At 39.9% G+C, this 21,101-nt stretch overlaps 1 protein-coding gene across 18 annotated transcripts in view; it reads right to left on the bottom strand.

Moving 5' to 3' along the window:
- The window catches only part of LOC122549360 (lethal(3)malignant brain tumor-like protein 4), a 300,541-nt gene that overhangs the window by 245,877 nt on the left and 33,563 nt on the right, over positions 1 to 21,101 (bottom strand). For 17 of the 18 annotated variants that reach the window (XM_043689041.1, XM_043689042.1, XM_043689039.1 and 14 more), the window contains one exon: positions 3,397 to 3,529. In XM_043689041.1, coding sequence (XP_043544976.1) covers positions 3,397 to 3,529 — 133 coding nt within the window. Of the gene's footprint in view, positions 1 to 3,396; positions 3,530 to 7,801; positions 7,806 to 8,333; positions 8,338 to 21,101 lie in introns of those variants that run through there. The other variant, XM_043689049.1, reaches the window with a different exon arrangement.

Genomic DNA, 21,101 nt, shown 5'->3' with positions numbered 1-21,101 from the left:
CCACCCTCTGTCTTCTACCTTTGAGCCAGTTCTGTACCCAAATGGCTCGTTCTCCCTGTATTCCATGAGATCTAACCTTGCTAATCAGTCTCCCATGGGGAACCTTGTCGAACATCTTACTGAAGTCCATATAGATCACATCTACTGCTCTGCCCTTATCAATCTTCTTTGTTACTTCTTCAAAAAAACTCAATCAAGTTTGTGAGACATGATTTCCCACACACAAAGCCATATTGATTATCCCGAATCAGTCCTTGCCTTTCCAAATACATGTACATCCTGTCCCTCAGGATTCCCCCCAACAGCTTGCTTCTCTGAACACATAGAGAATACAACCTAAATAAAAACTGAAAGAACTGCAGTTGCTGGAAATCAGAAACAAAAACAGATATTACTGAGCTCAGCAGATCTGGCAGCATCCGTGAAGAGAAATCAGAGTTAACGTTTCGGGCCCAGTGCTCCTTTCTCAGAATCACAGAATCGAATACAGCTTTAAAACAAGATGGGACATTAGGTTAATGTTTTATCCAAGAGACAGCAGTGAAATATCAGATTATATGGTAAATAAGATGTGGTCCCAAAATCTTTTCACTCAGAGCTAGAAGTGTAGCATTGAGTTATTTTTCAATAATTAATAACTTTGACCTGATTAAGCATGTGAGCAATTACATTAGATTCTGTTTATTTGTCGCTAACGTCAAAAAAATTTAGATTATGAAAAATGCCACATAGTCAAAAGGAAGGTCATGGGTTGATGGCTTTTATGGCTCAAGCTTATGTAAATCTAAGTAAAGGATGAAAACAGTTTTGAAGGCAAAGCAGCTTTTAATCAGAATACAGTTCTGTGAGTTTTAATTGGTCTCATTTTGTAACTTCAAAGTACATAACAGACGTGTGTATATTAGTTTTGTTGGTTAATTTAAGATTTAACTTGCTTTGGGCATCAACAGTTGTTGGTTCTTTCAGTTAAAGGACATTGATAGATGCTGGAGAACATTCACTAGTGTCAGCTGGGATGATATTAAATCACTAGAAGGTAACACCAAACTTCTATCCATGGACTTTCTGTTGTCATTACATCATGGAAAATGCCTATGCAGTTGGTAAGCTAAGAGAAAGAAACTATAACAAAAGACATGATCTTACTAATGATTTACACGTCAAAGAGCAGATCATAGAGCCATAGAGATGTACAACATGGAAACAGACCCTTCGTTCCAACTTGTCCATGCCGACCAGATCTCCCAACCTAATCTCGTCCCACTTTCCAACACCAGGCCCATTTCCCTCCTAACCCGACAATCGGAAAGGATTTCAGTGAGATGACCATCACTTTTAAATCAATCAATTTGATTTTGGACAGATACTACCTGATCAATCCAATATTGAACATTAATTGTTTCTGCAATAATAAGCCAATTAGAGTTCAGGATGCCTTTGATCATGCAGCAGGTAGTGATGAGTGAGTCAATTAGTGATGATTCTTTGTGAGTCAGTATACAAGGGAGGACGTCTGAAGACAGATCGACACGTTCAGACAACAGAAGGGAACAAAACATCTGCGCCCAATAAATGAGTGTCATAAACTGGCATCATGTAGTGGACTGGACCATATATCTAATCAGGAATTCAAAACTTTTGATTGATCCTCTCAATTGGATGGCATTTGTGCAATAGCTAGAGATAACTTCTGTTCAAGAGATCAAAATGTAGAATTGTTTTGGATAGAGATGAGGAATAGTCGGGGAAAGATGGTGGGGGGGGGGTGGGGGGGGGGGGGGGTCAGGCACCCATACAGTAAAAACAAAGTGGGACAAAGGACACTGCTTCCTAATGATAAAGGGACAGCAATATCATGACACTTGTTGACCGAGAAAGAAACTGAAAAAAATCAGTTTGGCACTAGTAGTCTGGTTGAGAAGCTCATGGAATGGTTTTGATCTGATATTCTGAAACCAACCACAATGGAGGCCATATTAGGCTCAATGTTATGTAACATCATAGGATTAATTGTTTTCTTTGGAGGTATGGTACTCCTAGATGACCAGAATACAATTGAATTCCACAGCCAGTTTGAAAGTGAGGCAATTGGGTGTAAAATTAGCATTTTAAACCTAAACCACAAGCATGAAACATGAGGTACTCAGTGCACTGATACACTATGCTGCGGGTGGGGGGTGTTGGAGGATCAATAGAGTCACAGTGACGAATTTTTAAGGACATACCCCCTCCTTCTTCTCAAGCCCAGCTGATCCTATCTTTCCTCAAATGTCAGTCCTGCCATCCCAGGAATCAGTCTGGTGAACGTTCACTGGACTGCCTCAATAGCAAGAATGTCCTTCCTCAGATGAGGAGACCAAAACTGTAAACGATACTCAACATGTGGCCTCACCAAGGCCCAGCATAACTCCGATACTCAAATCCTCTCACTATGAAGGCCATCATGCCATGAGTTTTCCTCACTGCTTTCTGCACTTGCATACCAACCTTCAGTGACTGCTCCCTGCATGTCTCCCAGGTCTCGTTGCACCTCACCTTTTCCTAAACTGATATCATTCAGATAATAATCTGCCTTCCTGTCTTTTTGCCACCAAAGCGGACAACCTCACATTTCTCCACATTATATTGCATTTGCCAACTATGTGCCCACTAAGCCAGCCTGTCCACATCACCCTGCAGTCTCTTAGCATCCTCGTCGCAGCACACATTGCCACCCAGCTTTGTACTGTCTGCAAAAATATACTGAAGGAGGGAAGATCAGTAATGTGCTCACCCAGAACACCAGATCAGGGCTAGAAAACTGACCTGACAAAAATTGGGAAGGTAAACAATATCCACTCACTTTTCCTTCTTGGGTGCCAGCAATAAAAACTTGAAAATAATTGCTAACCACCTAATTTATCATACTGCACTGGGGTTAATTATGAATCTAACAGCATATGTTACACCTCCCTTAACAAGAATTACTTGCATAAAATGCTTTATGCCCATGTTTTCTCATTCCCACCTGGCATTCAAACAGTCACCCAGCACAACTTCTCTAAGTACAAAACAAAATAAAACCGCTGGAAAATCTCTTTGGCTAAGTCAAAATATCTCTCTTCAAATACCTCCAAGTAACACAACTGAGTTTGGCAACTCTCTTTTTCTTTCATTCTATGTTATTCACAGCATGTAATGAAATTAAATAATAGGCAGTGACCACGCTTACACCTGTCAGCCATGTAAGGATTTATTCCAGAGTCTCCAAATAACACCGAACGCCTGTTCTGGGAAATGGCAGTACAGCCATTATGGTTAGAAAAGGGATCCATATACTTGTAAACCTCAAAGAAAATTGATATTTAAACACCAAAAGGGCTTTCCTCCATTATTCAGTGTTTGTTGTTTCTTTACCTTGAACATTAGATGCTTCACTGTAAGCACTAATCCTTATATTTGTCGGCTCTTCAGCAATCTGTGCACTGGAAGCTCCATCCTGTTCTTCAGTCGTAATAATTTCCAGGGCTCCAAATTCATTCATTCGAAACTAATAAGAAAATTAAAGATTTAATAGTATTATTATATCGGAACAACACTTCTCAGATGGCAATCTAACAAACAAGAACAGTAATGCACCAAAACAGTCTTTGGGATAGGGAAGTGTTGGCATTAGTTCACTTAAATTAATGTTCAAACACTGAACGGACAGCATTTGATTACACAACAAACAGGAGGAGACGTTCCAAAACGAGAAATGTACATTGTGACTTGTGTCTGCAGCAACACATATTTACCATACTTAGGTTACATTTAAGAATCTCTTTATCCAAGAGCAGATCACAAAACTAATGCTCATTCTCAAAAAAAGGTAATATAACCATTGAAAACCTTGGAAATAAATTACAACTTACACCAAGAACGTTTTATTCTGATTTTAATGTTACTCTGTTACGCAAGTCCGATCCACAATCCCATACTGATGATGAACTAAGACAGGTAGTGGTTTATTTCAAATGTCTGTCATAATATCCTGTATGTGAAAGAAGCACAGGCGGCCTCAACTTGCAATTTTCATCTCATCTCTCCGAAAGTATAACTCATCATACTTAAGTGTTAACTAGAATGATCAAGAAACTCAAAGCATGAGGGATAACTTAGTCAAGAACATCTGCTTTGGCGAAAACATGATTAGGTAGCAATGATACATGTTCCGTTCAGAGAAACCCCAATAAAAATCAGGGCAACTGGCTTCAAATAAACATTCTAAGCTGTGAACGACAATCAATACATATTACCTCTGGGTTTCTGGTCTAGGAGAATTCATTCAGGTGATTGGCTATTGATGCTGTGAGATTACATCAGTTTTGCCTGAAGATCCACTTGGGCTGATATTAACAACAGCGCAGAAGAAAACTACCACACACACCTCATCTCTTTGGGAGCTTCTTTCTTCAAGGTCAATGAGAAAAACTGTTACTTCACCACTGCCTGCAAGTGCTGTGCTATCAATGATTATACTGTTCTCAAAATTTTGCTTGCATGTCCCAAAGGAATAATTGGTACCAAATAAATCCTGTGGTTTGTAAGATATAAAAGGGTGAAAGATGAAGAAAAAGGAGCAGCCAATGGCTGAGAATTCTTGAAACAGGAATGTGGTTTGGAACTCTTTTCCACTTGCAACAATTAACGCAAAGATAATTCATTTTAAATTTGGAGTTGAGAGGTATTTATTATCCAAGTGTTGTGAAGGACATGTGGCAAAGGCATGCATATGGAAGTCTGCAGACCAACTGAAAGAAACAAACCAGCATTTTTGTAGCAATTTACAATTGATAGGGTGAGGGTGGGGTGGCTCACTGAGTTGACTGGATGGCTACTTATTGCAGAGTAATACCAACAGTGTGGGTTTAGTTCCCACATCAGCAGTAGTTACCATGAAGACTCCTCCTTCTCAACCACTCCCCTGAGACATGATGACCCTCAGCTTAAAGCAATCGTCTCTCTCAAATGAGAGCGAGCAGCCGTACCATCTGATAAAACAGTGCTGGCTTCACCTTTACAGTCAATGGGAATACATTCCAAGTGCAATCACTATGTATTATGGGAACCTGAGCAGTCAATCTGTGCATAGCATGGTCCCACAAACAGAAGCGACCAGACAGTTTGTTTTATTGAATTGGAGAAATTTGAAGTAATCACTCAGAAATTGGATTTGATACATAGAGTCAGAGTCAGAAATGTGCAGCACGGAAACAGACCCTTCAGTCCAACTCGTCCATACTGACCAGATATCCCAACCTAATCTAGTCCCACCTGCCAGCACCCGGCCCATATCCCTCCAATCTCTTCCTATTCATATACCCATCCAGATGTCTTTTAAATTTTGCAAATGTACTAGCTCTTCCTCTGGCAGCTCATTCCAGACACATACCACCCTCTGCGTGAAGAGGCTGCCCCTTAGGTCTCTTTTATATCTTTCCCCTCTCACCCTAAACCTATGCCCTGTAGTTCTGGACTTCCCCACCCCAGGGAAAATACCTTGTCTATTTATCATATCCATGCCCCTCATGATTTTATAAACCTGTATAAGCCTTTGACACTCTAGGGAAAACATGTCTCGTAAATCACCCATTGTACATTGAACTGAAAAATACCACTATCTCTGATTCCATTGTCTTCCTGTTGCTGCTCCTGTTCTCTTCTTTGGGTGGGAGGTGTGGGAACATCTCTGTTCAAATCATTTGGAGTGAGGTTTGCACTGAAAATATAGTCCACAGTTGCCTCCAATTCAAGGTTTACTTCCCTATTACTCATTATTTAGACGTTTCCACTTCTGTCTTGTATCCCTTTGCCTTTCTTGCATCCATCTCTTTCCTGTCATCCCATCATTCCACTTAAACTTTCAACAACATACTGGGATCCCCATTTTCTCCTTAATTTGCTGCTGTTCTCCTCACCGTTAATTCTCCAACCATTCCCCTGCACAATATCCATTCCTCCTTTATTGCCAAATTCAATGAATCCAAAGCCAGGGGTCCCATCACCCTCTAATATTCTCCTTTCCTATGTGTTTACCTCAAAAGGGTTTTGTTTGTTTTGAAATTCAAACCTTTTCAAAACAAAAATTGATCATAATTAAGAAATATTTTGTTATTTATAGCTTTCTCTCTCTGCTCAGAAATATTAGAATCCAAGTCTCAAGTGACAGCAATTAAGTATTGATATTTTCCAATATTAAACAAAAGAGAAATGAGATAGATAGTTGACTTTTAATTCACTAGTTAATGTTTTTACAAACCACACATTAAATTAATATGTGCTCGCCATAAAACTCCATACCCTTTCCTAATTTTTTCAATTACAATGCGAGTTCAATGGCACAGATGATATCTAGCTTAAGACAATAGATACACCTGGCTTTGCTCTGCAGTGACTCAGATGTTCTCATGAAACCAAACAAGAACATTGGCTAAAGGGAGATACAAAGAGGCATCCATTCTCAGTTTCGATTCAGCAATGATATGCCTGGTTAAATTAGTTGTACCTCACCAACAAGTGGTTCAAATTGTAATCTCCATTACAAACACAACCACAGGAAGCACCTTATGGTTGCACTTGAGCTTTGGCTGAAATGGAGAGATCCTGCGCCTTGCAGTCAGTGTAGACATGTCCCTGGTTTGTCATACCTGCCATTGTTAGGCAAATGAGGGATTTTTCCCGGAAAGAAAATGATGGACCCGCCCACAAATTTCAAACCCACTCTCCCATTTCTGTTTCTTCCATTTTCTCTAACCCAAGTCTGTTTAATGCCTTCCTCAGTTTAAAACATTTTCACCAAATTATTGAAAACAATTCAAAAGATGTGTGTGCAATGAGAACACTGTCGCTATCTCCTTGTTTTCACGCAAGGCCCATCAATACCTCTTTGCACGATAAAAAGCTTTTGTTCAAAAACTACCTCAATGTCTTTGTTCTTTTAAAACGATTTTTAAAAATAACTAGTGTGGACAATGCCAGAAACAAAACAAAATATTCAAATTAAAGTAATGAGCTGAACGATATGGATTGACAAATTGTACAACATTAAGCACAATCCATCTGCTTAAACTATAAAGGCTATTTTCACATCAGTTCACACAGACCCGAGTGAAAATATCAAGTTGAAATCCAGGTTTCTGGAAAAATGCTGTGGTTTTCATGTAAAAACATTAACCAGGTATTAAATAACACAAATTACATTTCAATTGATTTTTTGGTAATATATTTATTTACATAGCATAAACCTTTATTTAGCAATTACTGCTGTTGAGAACAAAAGACCAACTGAAAAGTTTGCTGAAAACATTTGAATATGCAAGGACCCAGTGACCAGATTGTACAGAGTAATCCCTTAACATAAGCACAACCCCTTGCAAACTTGAACAGATATATATGATGGGCAAAAGTTGATATCAAGCTGTAAAGATGGACAGTTATTTTGTGGATAAATTTGTCATAAGAACACATACAAGTATACAATGAAAAAGCCAACTAAACCACCAAGACTCCAAAACTCATTTACACTATTAAGTCTCCATAACTTACAGGAGTATAATTCCTCAACGTTCAGAATTAAGGTACAGAAGCATTCATGTGCAGTAATTTTGTGGTGAATCCTGCATTCCCAAGTAGAACTGACCAAGAGCAGACAGACCGACAGAGCTATAACATCATACTACTGAATTTCTAATGTGCATTTTATTTAAGTACAGCTTCCAGAGGGAGTACAGGATTGGTGAATCTTCCCTTTTCACAATGAACAGTAACTGATCTCATCCACCTTTCTAAAATTCATCAGGACAGGAAACTAATTTATCATTAGCTAATGCAGAAGCATAACAGTAATAATATTTCAGTTTCCGAACTATTATCAAACCACCAATTAAAATGAAAATTTGCATTTAAACCCTCATCACATTAATTGTGCTTGCTATAAAAATTACATTAAGGCTGTAGTTCATCAGGACAGAACAGAAGACACAATGAAGAGCTACTTCATTCCACAGAGTGGCACAGGTGCAACAACAAAATGCACCTTACCTGATATCCAGCAAACAAGAAGGAATGACAGAAAACAACCATGGACATTCACAGAAATGGGAGAACATAGTAAAACTGCAGGGTTCATTCACTTAACTATATAGGACAAATGTCAGAGGTAGTTTCTTTACTCAGAGCGTAGGAGGAGCATGGAACACATTACCTGCAACAGTAGTAGACTCACCAACTCTAAGGGCATTTAAATGGTCATTGGATAGCATATGGAGGAGAATGGAATAGTGTAGGTTAGATGGGCTTCAGATTTGTTTCACAGGTCAGTGCAACATCGAGGGCCAAATGGCCTGTACTGCGCTGTAATGTTCTATGAATCCTCCCGATGCCTCAAATGCATGTGAGTATAGTCATGTACAAGGAAAAGATGCCTTTGGTTTGTTTGTTAGATAGAGTCAAATTCCAATGTTTGCTTGTTTTCTTCGTATGTTATTGTACAGAACTGAATGATGTTTGTTAGTATGTACAGATAAAAGGATATTTTTTATGGATAAAGTATATACTTGAAATAAAAATAACAGGCCCATTTTTACAATGGGAGTTTGTTCAGCTATCAGGCCCTTGAGGTGCCTCAATACATGTAAATATTGTCCTGCACAAACAAGAAAAGCATTGGTTTCTTTTTTTTCAAACCGCAAGGAATGCCAAGTTCCAATATTTGTTCATTCTACATGTGCAAAGACTGTACAGAACTGGTTCAGTCACTGTGTTTGTACATAAATATTTTTTATGAATAAAGTATATTTTTGCAAAAAACAAGTCCATCATGTCATAATGTAATGAAATATCCTGTGTTTTTATGCTGCGATGCACCTTTAGCTTTGAAAAATCTAGTTCTTTCTTAAATTTATTAAGTGACTTCACCTCTGAATGAGGAAATTGTACCTTACCTCAGACCAAAACGCATATGCTGAACCGTGATTCTGAATTTTGGACACCCATCCAGCCAAGGGATCATCATCCCTGCATCCAACCTCTCCAGTCCTGTCAGAATTTCATAGGCGTCAATGGGGTTCCCTTACATCCTTTGAAACACTAATAAACAAAAGGTGCAGTTGACCCTAACTCTCCTCACATGACAATCCTATCATCCTAGGAATTAGTCTGGTGAACCTTTACTGCTCTGCATTACCTCACTAGCATGTATATCTGTTTGCACACACCAGATGTAGTCTCACCCAGGGTTTGTTGCCCACCTCAGGTGAGGGTTTTCATGGCTGCTTTTGCTAGTACTCCCACACAGCTTCCCGCAGAAAAGAACTTCGTTATTGAGCTAGCTAACCTCACCCTGCTCCCCCTCATTCTAAACACCTTGTGCGTATGTAACCAGTTTGAACCCAGTAGGGGCAGTCAGTGATTGTGGCTTCCACCACCATCTTCCATGCCTTCTTCATTATGACCATGCCTCTAGAACAGTTGGGCTGTACAGGTTCTGACTAATGGCCTCAATAACCTGAGGTATCAGCTGTTGAAGGCAGTTGGTCCTTTGGCTCCTGATTACCGCCAGAACCATTGGCATGCTGTTGGGAGGAACGTTGGCCAGCTTGGCCCTCTTGAAGCCAGTGATGTCAGGGTGCACAGGAAGTTGTCCACAAAGACTGTAAACCTTCCTTTTCTTCCATTGATATATTTTGACAACAGTCCTGATCCATGTTTCAAAAATTGCTGGAGGTCATTAGTAACCTCTTGACATTCACAAAGCAGCGTCATCACTTGAGCCAGTAAAACAGTTGTGTTAAAAAGAGTTCCTTTGCACAGTCTTGTTTCAGAGGTGGATGAGACCATCTTGCAACCAATCATCTGTCATTGCTTTCACAACTACTGCACCCTCACTGTTTACTGCACTGAAGATGATGCTTGTGCCTTGTGTCAACTCAGATAGCCATTCAGTGCTGATGGTGAACTCCTCGTGGCGCAGCCTCTTTACCAAGGTAATTCACATTTTCTACAGAATTGAACACACGATAGAAATATTCTCAGCTGAAGTTGCCTTGGATTATAATAGCAGACCTTTTTCCATGTTCTCATTGTCTTTTAATGCCTGCTTCTCAAACCATTGCAACTTTATGTTTAACAATGGTGAACAAACTTGATTGTGCAATCTTCCATTCCTTAGCAACGTCTCCTTTTTTGCTTAACGCCACGGTTTTCCACTTGAGTATTACGGTTCCCAATCGATAACATTTTTAACTTGCTCATAAATTAAACGATGCAGAGTTTCACAGAGATCTTGGAATCAAGTGATGGCTGCCTGCCTGATTTCTTACTACAGCAGGGATCAACTCCATTCCAACTGGTTGGCATGGTCACAAAACAAGGTTGCGCGCGATTGGTTATTCCAGAGTTGCCAGTCTGGAATTTTGACCTATCACTAGCAGACTTCTACTGGATTTTTATTCTGCAAACAGGAATAGCTGACAGAATCGATTGAACTAGAGTTTCGTGGTTTCTGGTTTGACTCATCATGATGTCAGTGTAGGAAATAAGCAATACTACTTCAATTAGCTTGTCTACAGCAATCAGCAAAATTAACTCAATCTTTCAGACAAGTTCCACAAAATTACACTGCATCGACAATGAAGTTTCCATGATTTCTGTCGTCAAGGTCAGTACAGGTAGTTCTGGTATAATGTGCGCGTCGCTAACATGAATCGGCTATAACGTGATTGAAGAATAACGGACGCTGTTTGGATAACGCAACTTTACTGAACAGATATAGCGATTCTCCATTGCAATCTTCTACAGCGTAATTTTCTATCGCGCGATTTTCTATAGCACGAGGTTGCTGAGGAACGCATTTATAGCAGAATCACCTGCATAAGAACATTATTGTGAAAAACAGCAAAACTAAAATATTCTTTGTCATATAATCATAAAAGCACCCGATGGAGAATTATTCAGGATCGACTCAGTTTACATTTCACAACTGCATAGCCAAGCCTGTCACTGCCTTAAATTTCACACAATGAAACAACAGACGCAGGAACATTTAAAACATTTTTCACTAAGGAATGTAGAATGAGGGCACCCACAAATGAACTCTTGTGGCCAGTTGAGTGTATGTGCACCATACAATGAAACTCATTAACAAAAGAATTTATGCAGGTATTCTGAGAGTTCTGCAGGTCAATGCCCATTTTTCACCAAGTATCCACAATTTCCATTTGTTATGGACTGGAGACGAATAAGCAGGTGGTTCCTCTCGGATACAGATTACCCACTCAAATGCAGTTCCTGACACTGTTAAGCACCACTCAGCAGTCTCCAACAAAATGCCTCACTGAGCTGGTATTTTGAATCATAAAACAATTACAGCACACAAGGCGGCTAGAGGAACTCAGCTAGTTTCAGACTTCACACGAGCCACATGGCCTTACAAATTCTCCCCTTGGTGTCTTTGGTTCTTTGTTGATCACCTGAAATTTGTAGCAAATTCTCAACCCTTCTGCCAAGAATAACAATTCCACACTATCTACACCCCACCTGATTTTGAATTCCCTTCACCTTTGAACTCTGTAAGCTCTTCAAATCCTTCATAAATTGTACACAGTATTAGACACAATATGGAAGGTGAGAACAGAACTTTCTTGATTCTGCACGTCATGTCTTATTTAAACACACAATGCTACATGATTTTTTAAAACTGCTCTCTCCATCCGCCTTGTCACCCTCAATTTGTGTGCATATCTCGAGCTTCCTGTTCCTGCATCCCCTCTCAAATTGCACACTTTATGTTATATTGTTTCTCATTCTGCAGATCAAATATGTGCCATTTCGCATGCCCCTCCCATTTAGTTTCAGCTGCCACACACCTGCCTATTATAACAGCTATGTCCTTGCGAAAACTATCACTGTCCTTCCCACAGGTCATGACACAAGTATCCCCTGCTTTTCGAATCTTTGCTTTACGCAGTTTCGCTTTTACAAAAGACCTACATTCGTACCTGTTTTTGCGAATCCAAAGGGGATTTTCACTTTACACCGTTTTTGGCTTGTGAAAGGTTCCCTGCAAATGCTCTACGTTCAGATAGAGGGGGCTACCTATATTCCCAAATTTTGTCACACCTGCAAGTTTTGAAACCATGTCCTGTCAACCCATGTTGAAGTCCTTCATATACACCAATGGTTATGTCTCATGTCCAAACAAGTTGATGAAAATAACTAAACTGACTGGCCCATACTTCCTGGGCTTGTTATTCAAAAAGGGTGTAACACTGCAATGGTCTGGCCCTCTGGCCTCACTCATAGATCTGAGGAGGTTGGAACAATGTCTACCCTTATATCAGTTCGTATTCTTCATTGCATGCATTCATTCCTTGTGACCATCCCCTTGAATTTCAGCCAGCCTTTCCAATAGTTCATTATTGTTTAACTCATCCAGTGATCATTCAATTATGATCCTGCCAACAACTTCTTCTTTGGTAAAGGCCCCTTAATCATGACCTTTGCCTTCATCCGTAAATTCTATTTTCTATCCCAAATTAGCCCCAACCTCTACATTTATTATCTATTTCTAATTACAGACCTATAGAAAACTTTTGGATTCCCTTTTAAGTTAGCTGCATATTTTTATTTCATATTATCTCTTTGCATTTCCTTTTTCACTGTCCCTGTGGCCTTCAGTCTGGTCCTCACTTGCATTATCTATCCAGCATAAGTTTGCTTTCAGTCATTTCAGAGTTCAAGTGCCCATTATTGTGTGCATCGACAGCAATGTTCAGCTCCCATGCTGGCAATGCTTGGTACCACCTAAACCAGTGCACACCTGCTTCTGAACCATGGACAGGGCTCACCACCACATCACACCTCCATCTGGAATGTGCCTTTGCAAACAAGGTTTGGGTGGGGGAAGAGATGCTGTGGTTTTTGTTGAGGTTCGCCCCGAGCAGCTATGTGATGCTGGACTCTGTTCTCTGTGGTCTGGTCCCTGGGACGCACACCGAGACAAACATTGACTGTGCCTGGAAGACCATTAATTCGGTGAAAGACACATTTTGGTCTGCCAGTGCCAACAGCTGACCTGAACAGAGTGTTGCAGACTGGCACATTCCAAGGTCCAGGACGACGTGCTGAGGGACACACTAAAGCTTGAGGCAGCTGCCACCGAGGCGCAGTGGGGAAGGCTAAGGTCTTTCTGCCAAAGCATAATGGGGCACCGTCCAGTTATCGGACCCTCTCGGTGCCTCAAATGTATGTCAATTTAGTCCTGTATAACTTAAGAAATGCCTTGGGCTTTTGGAACTACAGCAAATGCGGAATTCCAATGTTTGCTTGATATTCACGTTGCAAAGTCTGTACAAAAATGCTTCAGTAACAGTGTGTGTGTACAAAAGGGTTTATTATGAATAAAGCATATTTTTGCAATAATAAAGTACTCTTTATACCTTGTAATCCAGGACCCCAGGCTAATGCTCTGGGGGCATAGTGTCACCACCATCTTATCAAGGGTAACTAGGGACAGGCAATAAATGCTGGTCAGCCAGCAACACCGATATCCCACAAATGAATAAACAACAAAGAAAAATCATAGCATGACACATGGGGAAATTTGAATTAAGTTAAAATAAATTTGGAATGAAAAGCTAGCCTAATGTCTACTACTGTGGAATGTTGTAAAACCCCCATCTAGCTTCGTAACGGCCTTTAGGAAAGGAAATCAACTGGTCTTATCAGTTTGGTCCACATCTCTCCAGACCACAACCAAGTGGCTGACTCAGCTCCCCACTATGCAATGGGGGAGTGGACAATAAATGCTGATCTCGCCAATACCATACACATTCCATGTGATGAAAGGAAATAAACTTTCACTGTACTGCATTAGGAAGAATTCCTCGGAGCATTGTAGATATAAACTGCTTCCAGGGTAGCCAGTCTGCTTCTACCAAATCATTCTGCTGGCTCCTATACCATGGGCTTGTTGTTGTTCTTTATTATTGGATAGACTCATGCTGTTTCACTGATACATTGTGAAGCCAATCAACAATCTGGAACAAACTCTAATGCTCTATCAATGCAACCTAAACCCTGGAGGTATTAACTTTCTGCTGTCAACTGAAGGGAAAAATACCAAAGAGCAAGGAAATTATCGAGGGGAAATTACAGAATTGTGATAATAGGAAGATTAATAATGTTGTTATAGACCAAGAAAAGAAGAATGTAAAAGGTCGAGAGGGAGAAGCAGCAACCCTCACAAAACAAGGTTTCTAGGAAATCCAACTTGAAGTTCTGATCCAGCGGATGTGAATCTCAAACTAATTTGCAGGTCTACTCACATTGCTCCTAACAGAGGCTCTGTGCCAGCCAGAACCACTATCACAGAAACATGGGAGGGAGTGTCATGTCCCCAGTGGTCCTTTCATGGATCCCACCTGGGAGCTCACTCGTGGCTTGATTCCCAAAGACATAGCACAACGTCTTTTAAAATGTGGCACTTTTACAAGCCACTGTGAATAGTAAACTGATTGCTCCAGTCAGGGGAATTCAATATCAAGTCTCCTTCCCATAGGATAGCCTCACTTAGGATAAGGAGTTACCCAAGGTGTACCCTCGATGACATTTACATAAGGACCTCCATCCTAACCCTACAAATTTGCTAGAGTCAACAAAAAGGTTCCAAATTTGTCATGATGTTGCCAGTGATATTGGATGGTAACATATGTATGTTTTTATTTTCAAAATAACATTCCAATGTATCAATAGGTATATTGAAGATGAGCTTATTATTGAAATGCTGAGAGATTAAAAAGCTCCAAGGGTTTGGGTGCCCTATTGCACAAAAAAAACAGAAGGTTACCATGTGGGTACACAAAGTAATTAGGAGGGCAAATGGAATGTTATTCGCTTATTCTGAAGGGAATTGGATAGAGAGGTAGGGAAGGTATGCTTAGGGAGATCGTATCTGGAGGACTGCATACATTTTGGGCTCACGACTTAAGAAGGGATGTAACTGCGTTCAAGGTAGTTCAGAGGTTTACAAAAAAACCATTATCGAGAAAGGTGAATTGTCGTTGAGGAAAGGTGCAAGTGACTGGAATGTATCCATTGGATTTTAGAAAAGAAAGATGCAACAAGATCCTCAGGGGTCTTGATGGCATCAATGAGGAATGGATATTGCCTGTTTTGGGATAATCTAAAACTAGGGATCACAGTTTCAAAATAATGGGTTGCCCATTTAAACCAGAAAAGTGAAGAATCTTGTTTTTCTCTCAGAGGGTGGAGGTTCTTTGGAACTCTGTTACCACCAAGTTTTGAGGAAATGAGAGTGAATCATTTCAAGGCGAGGGTAGATAGATTCTTGGTCGGTAAAGGGGTATAAGATTATCAAGGATAGGTGGGAATGTGAAGTGATTGGATTTGTCATGATCTTGCTGAATGGGAGATTGAGATGCCAAATCATCTACTCCGTTACTATTTCATATAATCATTGAGTTACTTCTAACAGAAAGTATTCAGTAGGGGAGACAAGTCAAGGTAAATTACCTTAAAACACAATGATTGCATGTGAAATAGTTAATGAGTACTTTCAGTAACCAAGCTCCATAAATTCCAAGATAGTGTAGAATAAGATCATTACAAAGATGAGAAAACATGAAAATATGTAAACAAACATGCACTCACACAGCAGAAAGGTTCAGTCAATTCTTAATGGCCTTCATGCCATTATAATTCAACAGTAAATCTGCAGCTGTACCCAGACTAGATAAAACATGCTGCACTTAATATTTTTATGCAACGAAACTAATCAGGATTGATTCACAATTATTCACAGAAAACTTTTTCAGTGACTACGAAAAACTAGTCAAATCTATTTAAACACATGAAACAGGACCTCACATTATGAAATGAACGATAAGTTTTGATGACCCATGAAGTGTAAATTTAAGAAATAAATTCTGCTTTATCATGTTTCACACAAGTGTATAACATTTCTACCAACTGTAGCAGTATAAACCTCAGTGATAATGTGATTTTTGATCTGTTATTATTCCCTCAATTTACAAATGTGTTTTTTTTCTATTATTTAGGATAAAACTATCCTTATCCTCTACTGGCACCCAAAAATGGTCTTCTTTGGATGTTTCTTCATACCTAAAGAAGAAACAGAAATCCTATCTCCCTAATACAAGAAAACAAACTAACATCAGAATATGAATCCAAATTATGCAAAGTCCTGAGCATGTTACAAGCATAAACAAAGCCAGTAATTCTAAGCAGTGATAAGGCAGAGCTACCTCAGATAAGACTTTGGTGCAAAATCTCATCGGGATGCTCAGATTTTAACCTTCCAGCTTATTCATGAGTCACCAAGAATGGAAGCCTAATCCCCTGGTTCTCCTGAGAGAAACGTGGGAGAAAAAATATCTGTCAGGAAGTTAAGCTCATACTGAGGAATTAGAGGTTATTACAAAACCACTTTACCCCTAACCATCATGTTCCCACATATTTCAGGAGATTCACCTTGGTCATTCTTTGTTCAAAATGAACAAGGCGGCCACTGTTCAATGGTTTGTGCACAATCACGTGTGAGCATTACCCAGATGGTGACTTCAGTCAAAGGACAATCCCAACTCTCAACTGCCAGGATGCCACATTTTCCCCTGCCCATATCATGATATGTCCATTGCAAGGAAAAGAAATGGATAAAGGAAAATAAATCTAAAATGAGAAGAGTTGCATATCAAAGAACAATGTGCAACACAACCTCATCAACTAATTGATTAGGATCAGGAATGGTTAAAGAAAATCAATTCTTCAAATGACACTGATTGATAGCACCGCAAGTAATGCACTCTTGGTACCTGAGGAATTTCAGTCAGTTTATAGAGACAGTCTAATATATCTATTGGATTAGCAAATTAAATATATTATTTTCATTAAATGCAAAACCACAATTTAGTTTCACTTGCTGTATAAATCCATGATATTAATTAGGTATTAGCGACACCTAAAAGAAAATAGTTTACTTGCTGTACTATTTAAGGCAAAACTGAAGCCAGGTCTTTAAGATGCTATATTTCATTCAAATATTGATAAATTAGGGCAACAACGAGCAGAGATGCAAACATTGATGAAACTATGACATTATTAAATCTTTCTCAGGCTACAGCTTCTCTGTGTGATTCTTTCAGTTCAATATAGAAATGTCACATTTGCTATCACACAGGGAAATGCCACATGCAGCTCTTGACAATATATGGGTTGCAATGCAAGTGACAGATGAAGAGATACACATCAAGGGAAGAATCCAATGATAAAGGGCTTGAAACAGGAGAAAACTCTGATAAATTGGAACCTTAAGTGGGTGACTCTAACTGAAGAAAGAAAAAAATGGCAGGATGGCACAAGAGAGAAAGCAACTGGAGAGTGAGAATAACAGATACGGAAGGGTGGAAGCAGAGACACAATGTAAGAGCTTGGTATACACACACACGTTTTTGGAGAGGGGGATACTTGCAACGCATTGCAAAACGATTTCCAATGAGATTAACAAAATTTACATGCTCTAAGTTACTATTGAACAGATTGCAGACATACATAATCAAAAATTCTTTCTTATAATTGTCCAACACAACTGTAAACTCTAATCACAAAACATAGGAACCTGTAATAAAAGTGTACAGGTACTGTACCTTTAAGACAGTTGAAAAGCTAGCAAGGACTTAGAGAAGCATAGAGTGTCCAGAGAAAGGTAACAACGTAATACTTGGTCAAAATATCTAGCAGTTACTGGGTTGCCATGAGACAAAAACAAATTCAAATTTGGCCAATCAGTTTAAATTATGCCCCAAGATGACAAACTCTAATCAAGTTTGAATTTAGTATTTTGATAATGTTAAAACCAATGAAACAATCTGATGTTTTGGGGTATAAATATCAGACATTTCAAACAGTTAGCCAGAGTGGCAAAGAGAACTGCCAAAAGACTAACAGATGTAGGCTGCTGGCTCAGGAGCTCTCTGAGAGGGACCTGTCTGTGTGGAGTCTGCACCGCATAACATCAAAACCAACCTGGAGAGATTCTACAGAGGAAAATCTACAGAGATAACTCAGCAAAGCTGACTGGTTTTGAAACTTTTTTTTGTAAAGCCTAATTAGGTTTTTTCCATTGCAGTAGTGTTAAAGAGGATGAGGTAAAAGATAGGTTTAAGAGAAAGGAGGTATAAATCGCTGTTAGCTTCAATATTCTCTGTTGGTCTTGGAGAATAAAATTGTTAATTTTTACTTTAAATATTTACCTCTGGGATAGTTCTTTGGCTCTCGAATTTTAACAGATTATAGCACAGGGTGAATCTTTTCCGTGTTGCTGGTTTAAATTAGCAGAGGGGTCTACTCCATGTCGTAACAGTTTAGGAGCTTGTCGTAAGGATTTCAACAGTTTGGGGGCTCGGATTTGTGGATTTGAACAGGTTTAGACAGATTTGAATAGATTTAGGGTACAAAAAAGCCCAGTAGATTTAAACACTTGCAGGTTAGTGACCTAGATATTTAAATAAAACATAGGTGAGATATTTGTTTAATGCTGATGACTTGTGGTTGATTAAATTAAAAATGTAACAGAAATGGCTCTTAAAATTACTAAAGAGGTTCTGGGATTTGAAAATGATTCTCAAATTTGCCAAGAAAGTTTAGAATGAAACAAAGGCCATACTTTTAGAATTAGCAAAGAAATTAGATTTGGGTTTATCCGAGGACAAAAGTAGAGCTGAAATTGTAAGGAAATTACTCCAATATTTAGGTGTGTCAGAGAAACAGACAAGTGCAGTAGAGGTTAAAAAACTGAAATTACAATTGGAGAAAATGGAGTTAGAAGGTAAACAGAGAGAGATAGAGAAAGAGAGAGGACAAAGAGAGAGAAGTTCTTGGCTGAGCAAAGTGAGAGTATTTTAACTTGAGAAGTTGTGACTTAGTCAGCAAAGTCAAGAGTACAGGATGAAGATTAAAAGAGAAGGTAGTGATATATCAAATACGTCAAAACTCTACCACATTTTTACGAGAAAGATGTTGAAGCCTTCTTTATTTCAGTTGAAAAATTGGCAAGGCAAATGGAGTGGTCTGAGGGTAATACTAGTTCAGACTAAACTGGTAGGCAGAGCGAGTGAGATATTTGTCACGCCATCAGATGAGGGGTCAAGAGATTATCAAGAGGTGAAACAGGCTATTTTAAGTGCTTATGAATTGGTACCAGAAGCATATAGACAGCGGTTCAGAAACACAAAGAAGGAATCAGGTGAGACTTATGTTGAGCTCGGAAGAATTAAACATAGTCAATTTGATAGATGGGTGTGTGCTCTAAAGATAGATCAGACCTTTGAGATTCTACGAGAGATTATTCTGCTGGAGGAATTTAAAAACATACTTCCAGAGATGGTAAGAATTCACATGGAGGAACATAAAGTTCAGACAGTGAGAAGGGCAGCAGAATTAGCAGATGAGTACATGTTGGTGCATAAGACAAACTTCTAGCCAGAATTTTGTCCTGTGAGAGATAGAAGTTGAGAGAAGGGGAGATCCTACACTACTAAACCAAGAGTCGAGTGCACTGGTAAGAGTTTACCACAGGTTAAAGAAGGAGAAAGTGAGGTCTGCAGATGCTGGAGATCAAAGTTGAAACTTTATTGCTGGAACAGCACAGCAGGTCAGGCAGCATCCAGGGAACAGGAGATTCGACGTTTCGGGCACAGGCCCTTCCTGAAGAAGGGCCTGTGCCCGAAACGTCGAATCTCCTGTTCCCTGGATGCTGCCTGACCTGCTGTGCTGTTCCAGCAATAAAGTTTCAACACAGGTTAAAGAAGCCCAAGCGAGTGGACAGGAGGTGAAAGGCCTCAGGTGTTTACACTGTAATGGAGTGGGACACAGAAAATTACAGTGCCGGTGGTTTCAGAAGGGCACTGGGAAAAGGTGTTTTCACTGCAAGAAGGTGGGACACCACAGCGCTGGTCATTAAATAAAGGCGCTGTGGGGAAGGATGTGGTAAAAGAAGCTAAGCCAGTGGCATTAGTGAAAGTAGTGAAGGAGACCCCAAGAAGAGCCGAGGAGCTGCAGGAGAGTGCACAGCCTAGGCAGGGCTGGGTATGGAGATGGTACCTGATCTCTACAAAGAATTTGCCTCTGTGGGCAAAATGTATTCAGAACGAACAAGGGGAAAAGGACAAGAAGTTATAATTTTGAGAGATACAGGATACTACCAGTCGCTGATAGTAATTTGCACTCTTTCTGATCTGTTACCCGAGAGTGTGGTAATTTGTGGGATAGATGGACAGAAATTTAGCATTCCCCTATCTAAGATCAGGTTGAACTGCCAACTTAAGACTGGGGAAGATACAGTGGGAGTGATTGACAGAGTAAAAACAATGACTGCAGATGCTGGAAACCAGATTCTGGATCAGTGGTGCTGGAAGAGCACAGCAATTCAGGCAGCATCCGAGGAGCTTCGAAATCGACGTTTCGGGCAAAAGCCCTTCATCAGGAATAAAGGCAGAGAGCCTGAAGCGTGGAGAGATAAGCTAGGGGAGGGTGGGGGTGGGGAGAGAGTAGCATAGAGTACAATAGGTCAGTGGGGGAGGAGATGAAGGTGATAGGTCAGGGAGGAGAGGGTGGAGTGGATAGGTGGAAAAGGAGCTGGGCAGGTCGGAGTGTCAGTTCCAGGAATCCGGGTTGTTCTTGGGAATGATTTGGCAGGGTCCAAGGTGGGAGTGACATCCCTTGGTGTGGAGAAGCCCAAGACAGACCAAGAAACTGAGGAGTTAGGACAGAAATATCCTGCTATTTTACCAGACTGTGTAGTAACCAGAGCCCACTATTATAAGACACAGCATGAAGCAAAAACTAAAGAAAGACATGAAGGAGTTGAGGTTCAGTTCGTGGATACTCTGCTTGACGTAATAGTGCAGGAAAAACCTGAACAGGTAGAGGGTCAGACAGACTTGTTCAGTGCTGAAAGGCGAAGGGATTTGCAACAGCAAGACAAGGCGATAAAAGATATGTGGATGCGTACTCTGAAAAGAAGGCAGAGCATATTCTGGAGGGTA

The sequence above is a fragment of the Chiloscyllium plagiosum genome, chromosome 4, assembly GCF_004010195.1.
Source record: "Chiloscyllium plagiosum isolate BGI_BamShark_2017 chromosome 4, ASM401019v2, whole genome shotgun sequence".
NCBI lineage: Eukaryota > Metazoa > Chordata > Chondrichthyes > Orectolobiformes > Hemiscylliidae > Chiloscyllium > Chiloscyllium plagiosum.
The sequence above is the reverse complement of the archived record's forward strand: the minus strand, read 5'-3'. Positions and strand labels throughout refer to the sequence as shown.